At 35.5% G+C, this 13,332-nt stretch overlaps 1 protein-coding gene across 1 annotated transcript in view; it reads right to left on the reverse strand.

The window, feature by feature from the left end:
* The window catches only part of LOC115918326 (ubiquitin-conjugating enzyme E2 H-like), a 33,044-nt gene that overhangs the window by 9,579 nt on the left and 10,133 nt on the right, over window positions 1–13,332 (reverse strand). Inside the window, exons 2-5 of the mRNA XM_030973581.1 lie at window positions 7,250–7,326; window positions 5,752–5,826; window positions 3,356–3,395; window positions 1,374–1,426 (exon numbers count right to left, since the gene is read on the reverse strand). Of these exons, the coding sequence (XP_030829441.1) occupies window positions 1,374–1,426; window positions 3,356–3,395; window positions 5,752–5,826; window positions 7,250–7,326 (245 nt within the window). The remainder of the gene's footprint in view (window positions 1–1,373; window positions 1,427–3,355; window positions 3,396–5,751; window positions 5,827–7,249; window positions 7,327–13,332) is intronic.

The following is a 13,332-nucleotide window of genomic DNA, read 5'->3' on the forward strand; positions in this document are numbered from 1 at the left end:
TATGGCACAGTAGGGAGATAGGCCTGTAGCTCTTTGGACTGGCTGCGTCTTTACCAGGCTTCAATAGGGCAATAACTTTGGATTTCCTCCAGAGCTTTGGGATGTTGTTGGTGCCCAAACATTCGTTGAACATTTTGAGAAGCCAGTTGAGGGCGCCTGGTCTAAGCTGTTTGATCTGCTCGCAGAGGATGTCATCAAGTCCAGCAGCTTTGTTGTTTTTCATTGCTTTGATGGCAGCAAGCAGGTCGTTCATGGTGAACGGTCTAGTGAAGCCTGGGTCATCTTGAGAGCTTAGAGCGTCTGGGACCTTAGGGAGTCTGGCCCTTCTGGGGTGATGGTCAGGGTTCCCCGACCATTCAATAGGAGTTGATGGGCAACTTGGTCAGCAGTGACTTCAGTTCATTGGCTCTGCAAGATACATACATGACCAAAGTTTGGCAGGAATCCATCAATCGGTTCTTTGGATAACGCGATCACGAGCTGTTTTTGCATACATAATGAGCCCTGTGACCTTTGACCTCGTGACCCCAAAATCTAATCAGTTCATCGGCTCTGCAAGATACATACATGACCAAAGTTTGGCAGGAATCCATCAATCGGTTCTTCAGATAACGCGATCACGAGAACGGGACGTACGGACGGACGTACGGACGGACGGACGGACAACCAGAAAACATAATGCCTCCGGCTACTTCGTAACGGAGGCATAAAAATAGATCTAATATTAAAGTTAGCGTGTGTGTGCCAATCATATCCATCTCTAACCTGTAAGAATAGCTACAAACAATAGAGGGCAAGGCAAGGAATTTGGTCATTGCTCCATACATTACCTATAATAATCAACAAATTAAACCCTACATTCAGACTACCTGAATTCATTGTATAGCTACACAATAACTAGTTACATTTTTCCTAGTCTAAACGTTCAACTTTGTAGAAATGTCAAGGTAAACGTTGTACAGTGAAATGCACGTTTGAGCATAGTTTTGAACAAAACTCAATAAAGAATCAACGACCTTGGAAGTGTTTCACAAAGACTAAGATCGACTTTAAGTTGGACTTAAATATGGCAGGCTGTTCATGCCACTGTTTGCTTTCAACATTATGATTTTTGGATATTTTTTTCCTTCAATAATGAATTATCAAAATATATCACTTCTGTAGATTTGTGATCAACATTTTTACGTCCCTTGAGAGTCAAATGCAAGGAAATGCCAGTAAATGGTGAGATATCAAACAGTGGCATCAACGGCTCTTGAATAAGAGTTTTGCATAAAAAACAGCTAAATACACCATCTCCTTCATTTATTATTATTTCTAGAAATTGAAAAGAAATAATTTTCAATGATCGCTTATCATTAATTTAGATTTACCATACAACGGTGTCCATGCTTGGTTGATTACATCTAAACAAACCGTCCCAGAACTGCAGAGGAAAAAAAAAGTGAAGAAAAGAAGAAGTGAATTTCACATCTTTTGCCCAGATTTCTAAAAATGTTCTACATTCTCTATTGATTTTGAAATACTTGCAATTCCCCTGACGATGTGTTTTATAAAACTTATGTAAAAGCAAATTTATATCTCTTTTATACTCGATGATGAACAGGCATGACCTATTTTATTTGACTGTTATTCAACACATAAAAGTCTCTTTTATATGAATTTGAATATTATTACTATACACAAATATTTATTACAAGATTTCTAAAGAGCAAGGGATATACATTAAAAATTCCCACTGTCTATACAATATGTCATCAAAGATTTATTACTTCTTAAATCATTAAACAAGCATTAAAAACATACGTAATGTAATAAGAGCAAAAACAATGACATAAACTTTGCAACAGAAATTACGTCATTTACAGGGGTGATAATGAGCTCTAAAAAAAAAAGTTTTTTTTTTCCCCTCAACCACACCTCCCTTGAGTAAAAAAAATTAAAGAGGATTCGCGGGAAAAAAATTGCATCTAACATTGCAATTTATTGGGAAAAATAGGGGAAAATAGGGAAGAATAGAGAAAATAAGGACAAAAATCTGGAAAATTGGGATAAATTCAGGAAAAAAAAAAATTGGGGTAAAAAAAAACAACAGGAAACCGATTTAAATCTGGTTTTTATCAGGCCTGCATTTAGTCTGTTGTCATTTGGTCAATTATAGAAATTTGTGAGAATTTTTGGAAACAAAAACAAAAAAAAGAATGTCACAACTAAAACTTTAAAGCATTCTTACCAATTTTATTTGCACGAGGAGATTGTGGACTGCTACAGGTGACGTCTTTCTAAGGCACTGCCAGGCACTGCCAGTGCCTTAAAAGGATGTCACACCTAGCAGTCCACGTTCTCGTCGTGCAAATCTAAAAGTCCCTATTGAGTCTGAGGTTACATTTTAGGCATTTAAAAATGATGAGTTGGTCTTTTGAATGACTTTTTTAATTATGAATTTTTCAAAATATTCTAAACTGCAATAGATTTGTATAGATATAATATTGTAGAAGATTTTAATGAAAAAAAGATGCAGAAAATTGTATAATTATAGCTAATATAGGCCTTCAAAAATATTTTATTTCATACGCCCTCTAAGATGAGTATGACAAATGGTTATCTGCACTTACAAATGTTTTATACAGCATTTTCAAAGATGATCAAAATGCATATCAACGACAAAATTACTGACGTAATCCATTACTCATTGCAAGCATAAAGCTAGGATTGACTGACAGAAAATATTGTGTTAATAGGGTTGCATATTTCTTTTCTCTAGATACTTTTAACATATTTGTGTTGTTTCTCAACAATTTGCCACTGTTTTATACTTTGATCAATGTCAAACACTGTCGAAAACTTGAAAGTGCAGGTAAAATCTTCTCATACTCAACATTGAGGGCATGTCAAATAAAATATGTTTGAAGGTCCACAAAAGCAATAAATATGCAGTTTTCACAATTTTTTGTCATCAAAATCATCTTCAATATCCTATATATACAAAGAATAGGGGAAAATAGTCATACATCTTTTTGTAATATTTTATAAAATACCAATTGAAAAAGTGCCAATTCAAAACCCACAAAAAAGGCCCAAATCCCCATTTCTAAAATGCCCGAAAAGTAAGTTTAGACCCATTTTAAAATTAAGAAACAATATGAATGTTCTTAGTTGTGACATTCACTTTAAAAAATATATGTTTCCGAAAAACCTCGTAAAATATCAATAACAGCTCTTTTCGACCAATTGACAATGGACTAATTCTTAAAACGAGGATAATTACAACAGGAAATGTCAACATCATAAATGTGAATAGATGTAAGTGCTCCAGGCAAGGGAATAATATTACAAAACACAAGGTATTACTTACGCCTCGTCTATATTTGGATGATATATTTTGTTCAAGAAGCCTGGATCGAAACAAAGATAACAAAAGAACAAGAAAAAGACAGTAATAAATCATGAGCTTAGCGATACTGAGACAAAACATGTTTTAGATGCACCCTAACTCACAGGTTTCTGTCAAAGATATCTTTGAGAGGATTTTGAAGATACAAGCTGCATGTCAACAAAGGAATAAAAACTTTCTTTTTGGTTCTATTATGCTTTGTTCAGACCTAACTCTGTCACTGAATTAGTTACTCTGTATTAGACACTATTTGTTCATTTGAATAATATCATACATAACATTCACAAGGTTAGTCAAACTTTCATTCATTTTTTTCTGGAATTTCTTTTTAAGATAAAATTATGATATAAAAGACCCTAATTCAAAAATTTCAATACAAAGGTTATATTTCACTTAATTTTTATTATTAATTAGGGATTAACAAATATATTTGCTCCCTTGCCATAAATTGGAAGATGAGGTATAATCGCTACACACATACGCATTTCTGGTGTAAATTGAGGAATCATATTTACACATCAGTATGTTATTACACGTTCAAGGAAACATGTATGTAGGAATATAATATACAGATGACAATCTCAAAACGTACTGCTTAACAAAGGACCTACTTTTTCCAAGCAAATATAAAAACACCAAAATAAACATATCCTATATAAAAGGGCCTACAATTTTCTCAAAACATGGACGTCCTTGTTTTGCAAGTGGTCTCAAAGTGAAGGTACAGTTCTTATGAGTGTCCTTGGTACCACCCTCCCCCCACCACACGCACACACCCATATACCTATTCTTAACCAATCTGACATCACTGGCAGATTGGGAGGGAGGGGGGGGGGTGCATCCAACCCAAGCCCTTGAAAACCAAGTAGTACACCTGTCCTATAAAAGGTGTGACCGTCATATTTCATACCTGCCAACATTTGAAAATGAGAATTAAGAATTTTTAGCACGGTATGTCTTCGAAAATAAGAAATCTGTACCCTTAACAGGCGTTCGCACATGCAGCGGCAGTGTAACTGGCAATACGCGGTAAATCTGTGCAAAAAAGCGAATACAAATTCGCTGCTCAATCATGCAGCCCTTCAACGCACGCAATATGTGAACTCTCACATCGCGGCATATGATAAAACAAGCTTAATTTGGCTTAAGCAAAAAACAAACACACATAAAAAAAAATTTTAAAAATGAAATTTTGAAAATCAGGGATCTCCCGCATTTTGGGGTCCTAAAAATCCAGAAAAACGGGATATTCCGGATTATTTGGGAGGGTTGGCAGGTATGATATTTGATTGAAGGTGATGCCCATTGTTTCAGCTGTCTGAAGAAGTTTTTGTTGTTGTAAAAAGGCACTGAAAAATTCTGTGGATAAACCCCTTTTTCCTCTTTTATCAGCAAAACGTATATATGCCCCCTTTTTACAGAATCCTGTACCCGCCCCCTATGTATGTATGATCATGTTAATATACACTAATACTGAGTCACCGTGTCTCCTATTACCAGTATACATATGTTTTTAAACTTTCCAGCTATCAAAGTGTGACACACTGTTCAAAGTTTCATCAGCCAAGGTTATTATGTGGTTAATATGGCATACAAGATAAACACTATGGTTTATCACTTTGCAGTAAAAAAACACTGATTGGAGTTCTACTGTAGGGGGTGCTTGACCACTCTTTAGGCATGAGGCCATGATAATGAATGTTATCATCAGATATGAAGACTGCTTTAGATCCCACAACAGCCTTACAGCCATTGAACACACCTTGTACATACATGTATAAGACTGCAATGTAGTTTCAGATAGTTAATCATTGACAGTGTTATATTCTTTTCTGATTTTGAAGTAGAATAATGATTGTAATTAAAATATAACAGGCAGCACAATGAAGCCGGCATAAAGAAAATAAACTAGAAACCACCAACAACAAAAAAAGAAAAACTAGAAATTCTTACTTAGCTATTTGTACAAGCCTGAAATCTGATATGTACATTTAACCTCACAAGTAGAATAGTAGAAACGCCTCACAAAGGGCATGTCCTCATCAGACCGAAGTAACCCGCAAAATAACCCGCTATTTTCAGACTTAGGATATTTTCCCGAAGCTCGAAATTGTGTTTTCACCAGACCGAAACGCTCATCACAAACTAGATAAAGACAGGCAATTTTGGAAACAAGACCAAGATTTCTCTGGATATTTTCTCGACCAAATAACCCGCTAATAACAAAGCGGGCTGTTGAAGAAGCAAATTAGCTGGCTTATTTGAGATCGGGCCAGTTAAAATAATGGGTTATTGTGCAACTTCGGTCTGATGTAGACAGGCCTACAATGCACAAGTATAGGCTTGACTGTACTTACCAATGGAAGGTGACTTATAAGGATACTTGTCTGGAAGATCTACTCTGACTTTCCATACTCCTCCCTCATAGGCCGCTACAAACAGAGAAAGAAAGGAACGGAAAGAAGAGGGAGAAAGAAAGATCAAGAACAAGATAAAAGTTATTCAAACAAAAAAACAATTAGAAGATTTTAGGGAATTTAGGGAATTTGAAAACAAAAATAACATAGAGAGATTTAAAAACAGAAGGAAGAATAAGAATAGGAGAGAGTGAGAACAGGGAAAAAAGGAGGATGGGAAGGTAACAGTAGTGTTTTGAAAGTGGTAAGAGAAAATATATACTTATGACTGTCACAAGGGAAAATAGATCAAAATACTTGACAGAATAATATACATTGTGTAAAAAGCTTTACATCTTTTTTCCCCAATAGAATAGGAAAACAAATCAATATACATATCATATGTGTTGCCAATTTAACATTTTACCTATACATATTTTATCCATTGTCCATGATATACTGGCAAAAATTAATTTTACTTTCTTTCCCTTGGACTTGAACTACTCTACATTGATCAATGTGTTTCTGATTTTGCCACCACTATTTCATCTTTTTCATTTGTTCATTTTTATTGCCATTAATGCATGTGATTTGCAGAAGTACATCAATCACACGTGACAGATTCTCACCGTATAATTATTAATGATAACAAAGGCCTGACATCCCTGAAAATTATATTCCAGACAGACCACTCTAAAGCCCTGAATGGCCTTAAATATATGTCCAGTATAACAATCGCCATACTTGCCCGAGTTGAAAATATTGTAGGTTATATTAGAACTGAGATGTAATCATTCACTTAAAGTCACTTACACCCTGTTCCCTCTATATAATACAGGATCACCATGAAGTGAAATGAGTTTTCAGTTGGGAAGACGTACCAAGTATCCTCTTTGTTTTTATCACTATACACAGGCTGTAATTTGACATTTCAAGAAATCCATTTCACATCATGTCCAATCATGGACCCTGGTCCAATACAGAGCAAATGCAATATGGGTACCTGTAATGAAGTAAAGAGGACCTTTGGGAGCTATAATAAATGGCAGTGTTCATTCCTCTTTCTCAATATAAAAACCCAGTATATTTTCTCTGGATCAAAGTCCTGGGGGGTGTTTCACAAAACTTGTCATCAGTGACAGTTTTTGTTATAACTTATAACAAAAACAGAAGCTGAGCTACTGAAATCCCTGCTTCTGATTGGTCATCATCAGATTTGTCACTGACTTTTGTCATTTGTCATTGAAAAAAGGCTTTGTGAACCCCCCCCCCCCCCCCTGGACTACAATATTGCTTGGAATATATGATTTGTATGTGACACAATTAATTGTCACAGTCCACTGCCAGTTCCAGTAGTTGAAAAGAGTTAATGATTACAAGGATTGAACAGTGTCCTAGAAGGCTCCTACAAATCAGTATAGGGTGGTTCCCCTACAATGATTTATCATTATATACTTACTTCCTTTAGGTCCGTAGAATTTAACAAGGAATTCATTCAGCCCACGTAGAATAGTCACTTCTCGTTTTGCCTCAATCCTGATTGAATAAAATACTTGAATTAAGGAGAAAATATGTCAATACTAAATAATACAAGGTACAGTGGACCTTTAGAACTCCACGGACACCTACAGATACAGAGGAATGTGTGAAATAATTTTGGACATGTTTATCATTTTCCATGTACATGTACACTTTATACATACGTACAGCACTTTGTTTCTCACTAAAGCTAGCAAGACATGCATGTAATTGGTGTCATATTTTTTGTGTTTTACATGTGATGGTGAAATATGGCAAATGCTTGCAATTCATAAAAAGGACATTCACTAACAATTTGCAAATGTTCAAGGCATTATTAAGAGTGGCTAGTTTTGACAGAAAATGACATCGAATCTACATTCTGCAACATGGGTATATAAAGATCGCTAGATGTGTCTTTTGGCCTCCTGCTAATACTTTGACATTTACATCCCTTCATAGTATGATATCTAACACAGATACAGACACTTCACTCCAACCCATCACTAGCTCCCACCTCACCACCTTAAACATCCACACATTTCATTGTTTGGCTCAGGACTTAAATTTCATCACTGCAGGAGAGATCCATGACAATAAACCAGACTATAATCACTGTTAAATGTACATCATGTAGACTTTAGGTTTGCGATCCAAATCAAATCACAATAATGCATACACAGCAGATGTATTTTGGATTAAAACATATACTAAGCAAACCAATTAAGACACTTGACTCAGGGGTGTCTCCTAGTAAGTGTTTGTGATGCTTGACTCAAGGGGTCTCCATTCCTTCTCCTAGTCACCCGTTGTGTTACTTGACTCAGGGGTCACTATCCCTTCTAGTCACCCTTTGTGTTACTTGACTCAGTGATCTCCACCCCTTCTCCTAGTCACCCGTTGTGTTACTTGACTCAGGGGTCACCATCCCTTCTAGTCACCCTTTGTGTTACTTGACTCAGTGATCTCCACCCCTTCTCCTAGTCACCCGTTGTGTTACTTGACTCATGGGTCACCATCCCTTCTAGTCACCATTTGTGTTACTTGACTCAGGGGTCTCTATCCCTTCTAGTCACCCTTTGTGATACTTGACTTTAAGTAGTCACCATCCCTTCTAGTCACCCTTTGTGTTACTTGACTCAGGGGTCTCTATCCCTTCTAGTCATCCTTTGTGATACTTGACTTTAAGTAGTCACCATCCCTTCTAATCACCCTTTGTGTTACTTGACTCAGGATCGAGTCACCATCCCTTCTAGTCACCCTTTGTGTTACTTGACTCAGGGGTCTCTATCCCTTCTAGTCACCCTTTGTGATACTTGACTTTAAGTAGTCACCATCCCTTTTAATCACCCTTTGTGTTACTTGACTCAGGAGTCACCATCCCTTCTAGTCACCCTTTGTGTTACTTGACTCGGGGATCACCATCTCTTCTCCTAGTCACCGTTTGTGATACTTGACTCAGGAGTCACCATTACTTCTAGTCACCCTTTATGATACTTGACTCAGCAGTCACCATCCCTTCTAGTCACCCTTTATGATACTTGACTCAGGGGTCACCATCCCTTCTAGTAACCCTTTATGATACTTGACTCAGGAGTCACCATCCCTTCTAGTCACCCTTTGTGTTACTTGACTTTGGGATCACCATCTCTTCTCCTAGTCACCGTTTGTGATACTTGACTCAGTAATTTCCATCCCTTCTCCTATCACCCTTTGTGATTCTTGACTTAGGGGGGTCACCATGCATCCCTTCTAGTCACCCTTTGTGATATTTGACTCAGTGGTGACATCGCTTTTCCTAGTGGCTCTTTGTATAGTGGCAAATATAATCAAAAATTAATATTGAATTATGGACATGGGGTGTTTTCAATTCAATTTACAGTATTCAAGATGTTCACAAGAGTATCTTTCTCTTCTGCTCTCTTTCTTCATTCCGAAGTGACAAGAATTACTTCATGCCTTCATATTCCAGATTATTGGAGATAAATGCAGACACTCCATTGATCCTAGTAAAGTTCTTCTCTACATCCTTTCACATAGGTACATGCGTAATATTTCATCATTCCCTTTATCCATTTTGCTTACTACATGCATGTTTTGTCTATACTTACAGATTTTTTTTCTCTCTATATATAATCATACACTATAGATTTTTAAGTGAAATCTAATCTAGCTCTATCATGAATCTCAGTTTCAATGTTTTTTTCTTTCTATTAATGTAAGATGCTCTCTTCCCCCCCAAGGAATTGGAATGGAATATAAAGACAAAATATTTACATTACGAAATCCATACATACTGCAGGGAATATGGGGCTTAAAAGTTAAAGCTTGCATCTGAAGCAACTTCTCCATTAGCAAATCGCAGACAATATCAAATTGCAATGAGCAGCCTTCAAGTCACACATATGTATTGCACATGGCATTGGTGTATGCTTGGGTCTATTTAACGAAAACTGCAATTGAGCTTACTGTGATTACTTGGACTCCACTCCAATGGAATGCACGACCCTATGATCTTGATCTAATTAGAAAGCTTAGAAGCTACTTTCGTTTCAACTTGCATTACATTAACACAGCCACAGGGGAAGCTAGCTGGCAAGATAAATAAGTTGTAATGAATTCACATGATTACATGGATGTCAAAGTTGAATGGAACAAGAAAAAAGAGAGTTTGAATTTTTGATCATGTGTTTCTTCTTCGGAGTATATCTGACGAAAACTCTTTTATTAATTTTGCTTATTACACTTGACTAGTTTTACATACGTACGTACTGCACTTGTACATGTACATGCACATGCAAAACAAAGGATCTTCTTAAAGGGATTGAGGAACTTTGTCTCAGATTCTGAAACAAAATCCTGGATTTAGCTCATGCTGCAATAATAATTATAAACCTTTAGGTACATGTAAGTCAGGAACCCATGACTTTTACAAGCCGATCGTCTGTCTGATTATCAAGATATTTATGATTGGAAATCTTAATCAAATTTTGTGTTTTCCTAACGGTTTTCATAGCACTATAGAGAGTCTATTGGGGAAAACGAGTATGGTAAAACCGGTCACTCAAAGATTTTTACTTTTTTGAGGCACTTCTTGATCATTTTGAAGTGCCATTTTTTTAAGAGCTTCAATATTACACCATATCACAGACACTGATAACACGTAGGGCCGTGCATCTCAGATTTAACATTGTTAAACAATGCCTTAAAGTGTATATGTATCTCAATTTATCTGAGTTTTGAAGCATTACACTATCCATATTGGAGAAAAAAGAAAAGATATGATGAAATATTCATCTTCCTAGGGGTCATATATTCTATGTACATCTACAGGAGAACAACACACTGTTAGTCATGATGGATGGTATTGATAATATAAGAGCTATTGAGAGCTCTGCTAAGACTTTATAAAGATGTTGGGGATGGGACCGGAGACGATCAACTCATTTATCATCTTTTCCAATAAAAGACCATGATGGCAATGATACCGAACAGTGCAGTTTTGTCTAGTTTTAATGATTTATTTTATTTAACAATAAATGTACAAACTGTAAACTATTAAACCACTATTAAACCAGGGACCTACCATTATTAAACAGTGCATCAATTCAAGCAAATGTGAAATTCTGGGTATAGTTCTACATTAGAAACAATAACATGAGAACCCTTAACCTTTTAAAAACCTTCTCTTCTTTAATAAAGCAGACTTTATCAACACATTATTCAAGAATTGAGGAAATGAAGAAGACCAAATTTGCAACATTGCTGAAAATACAACACATATTTTTGTTACCATCCCACATTGTATTATTTTTTAAAGCATGTCCTGTGCCTTGTGTTAGTGTAAGACTTGTCATGTGCTATGACTCACAATGCTAGTCATAGCTCAACTTGTTGTTAAATCATTCCTAAGAATCCTATACCAGTTCAACCATACATGCATGTATTCGTCCTGTTGGACATTGTGGGCTTGCAGGCAAATACACATTCAATTCAAAGTGTTGCAGGATGTTTATCATGATTCATATATTCCCTGATGAGATATCTTAAGCTCTTATTCTTACCTATATGTGTCTAAGTACATATTTTCCAAGCACATACTTGGCATTTACAATGCATCTAGAGACGATTTGCATCATATGTGAGATGAGAAAACATATACATATTATAATCAAATTTAAATATTCAATGTATTGATGTACATTTGTAAGCCTGCTTACGCACAAATTAATAATTATTAAGGAAGCAACACTGAAGACAAATACAAGTAGCATTTATGCAGTCATTTATTGTAAAACTGTTGTCTGCTTATATAGCATTGGTAATTTTTTCACTCCATTTCAGATCAATAGATTCATGTGCAAGAATAAAATTAATTTTGTTCACGAGAACTGTTCTGTGGATTTCTTACAAGATCAGTGATATTTCCTCAGGGGCCAATTTCAATATTTAATTGTATAAAGCTAGATCTATGTTTTGAGCTTTCCAGAGCAACTTGTAAATAACTGTAAGCTCTATAATATTTTAATTGTAAAAGTAAGTCATTTTAAAAGATTGCTTTTGAGGTGACTATTAAAGAGTCGACGCAAACAAATTCCTAGGAATTTAAACTGAATTTCTTTTTTCTAGGAAGGTATCACTTGCATTAATTTAAGTGCAATAATCACTAATCTTGTGTAAATGTTTAAGAGCAGTTCATTTAAAGTATTAAATAGAAGCAAGCTATTGAAAAGGTATGGAATGCAGACTTAAGAATTAAGAGTTCAATGACGTTACTAAAATGTTAGACAAAAAAAATAGCTAATGAGCATTATACAAGTATATTGCTTCTTTTCTTTTCACTTGTAAGAGGCACATACATGTAAATGTATCACATTATTAATGTGTATTGCTCAATTAATTTTTCTGTAATTGCATCAAGGTACATGCATGTACATAATAGTGCTACTAACTACATCAAGATGCAAGTTTAAGTTGATAGTTACTAATAGTGAATAACATGCAACTGGCTTTCAGCCAACCATTTGATTAAGATTTACACAACGATTTCAAGTAAGCTATATGCCAACAACTGTGGCATTTTTTCATAAGTAGACCAGATAGATCGAGGCAATGAAAACTCGCATGTCCATGATTCAGTGACATAGAAATTTTTGGCTCAAGCCATCATTCAGGAAAAGCTATTCCTTTCCTGAAAATTTCATTATAAAATCAGATCTATTGATTGTTGAGGGTTTATAATAACAGTTTAGCACCGTTGTTCAATAGAATCAGATTCTCTCATTTCCTTCCGTACTTCAATGTACATGTATATGCAACACTTGGAATGCTACTTTGCATGTTCAATGTAATGTATGCTCATCAAGGTTCAAAAGGGCCATTTACACTTAAATTGGTTGAATTAATAAATGAATAAATGAATAAATCATTGGTTGAACGTTCAACTCCTTTCAATGATATTTGAGATAGATGTTGAAACAAGGCAACGCAAAGCATATATTTAGCACTTTTTGCATATTCAATGAGCTATGACCTTTGACCTTTGACTCACATATTCCGAAATCGAGCTTAGGCTGTATTTTGATACCATGTACCTTCATATCAAATTTCATTAAAATCTGTCAAACATTATTTAAGTCATCGAATGGAAACCACATTTTTTGATATACAATTAGCTATTTTTGCATATTTGATGAGCTATGACCTTTGACCTACATACTCCAAAATCAAACTTGGGCTGTGTTTTGATACCATGTACCCTATATCAAGTTTCATTTAAATCCGTCAAACATTACTAAAGTTATTGAACGGAAACCAGATTGTTATGGAAGTACGAAAAAACAGACGGAGGACAGCGTTACTACCGGTTTATATCCCCTCAAACTTTGTCGGCAGTTATAGGTAGGTAACCAGATATAAAGGGAAAAAAATACATTAGATGTTTTATTCCAGAGGTATGTATGAAAATAGAAAACTGTCTCCATTAATTTTATACTAATGAGATATAAAGTCTACTCTGCAACA

This window comes from Strongylocentrotus purpuratus, unplaced genomic scaffold (genome assembly GCF_000002235.5).
Source record: "Strongylocentrotus purpuratus isolate Spur 01 unplaced genomic scaffold, Spur_5.0 spur5_scaffold_6, whole genome shotgun sequence".
NCBI classification, from domain to species: domain Eukaryota; kingdom Metazoa; phylum Echinodermata; class Echinoidea; order Camarodonta; family Strongylocentrotidae; genus Strongylocentrotus; species Strongylocentrotus purpuratus.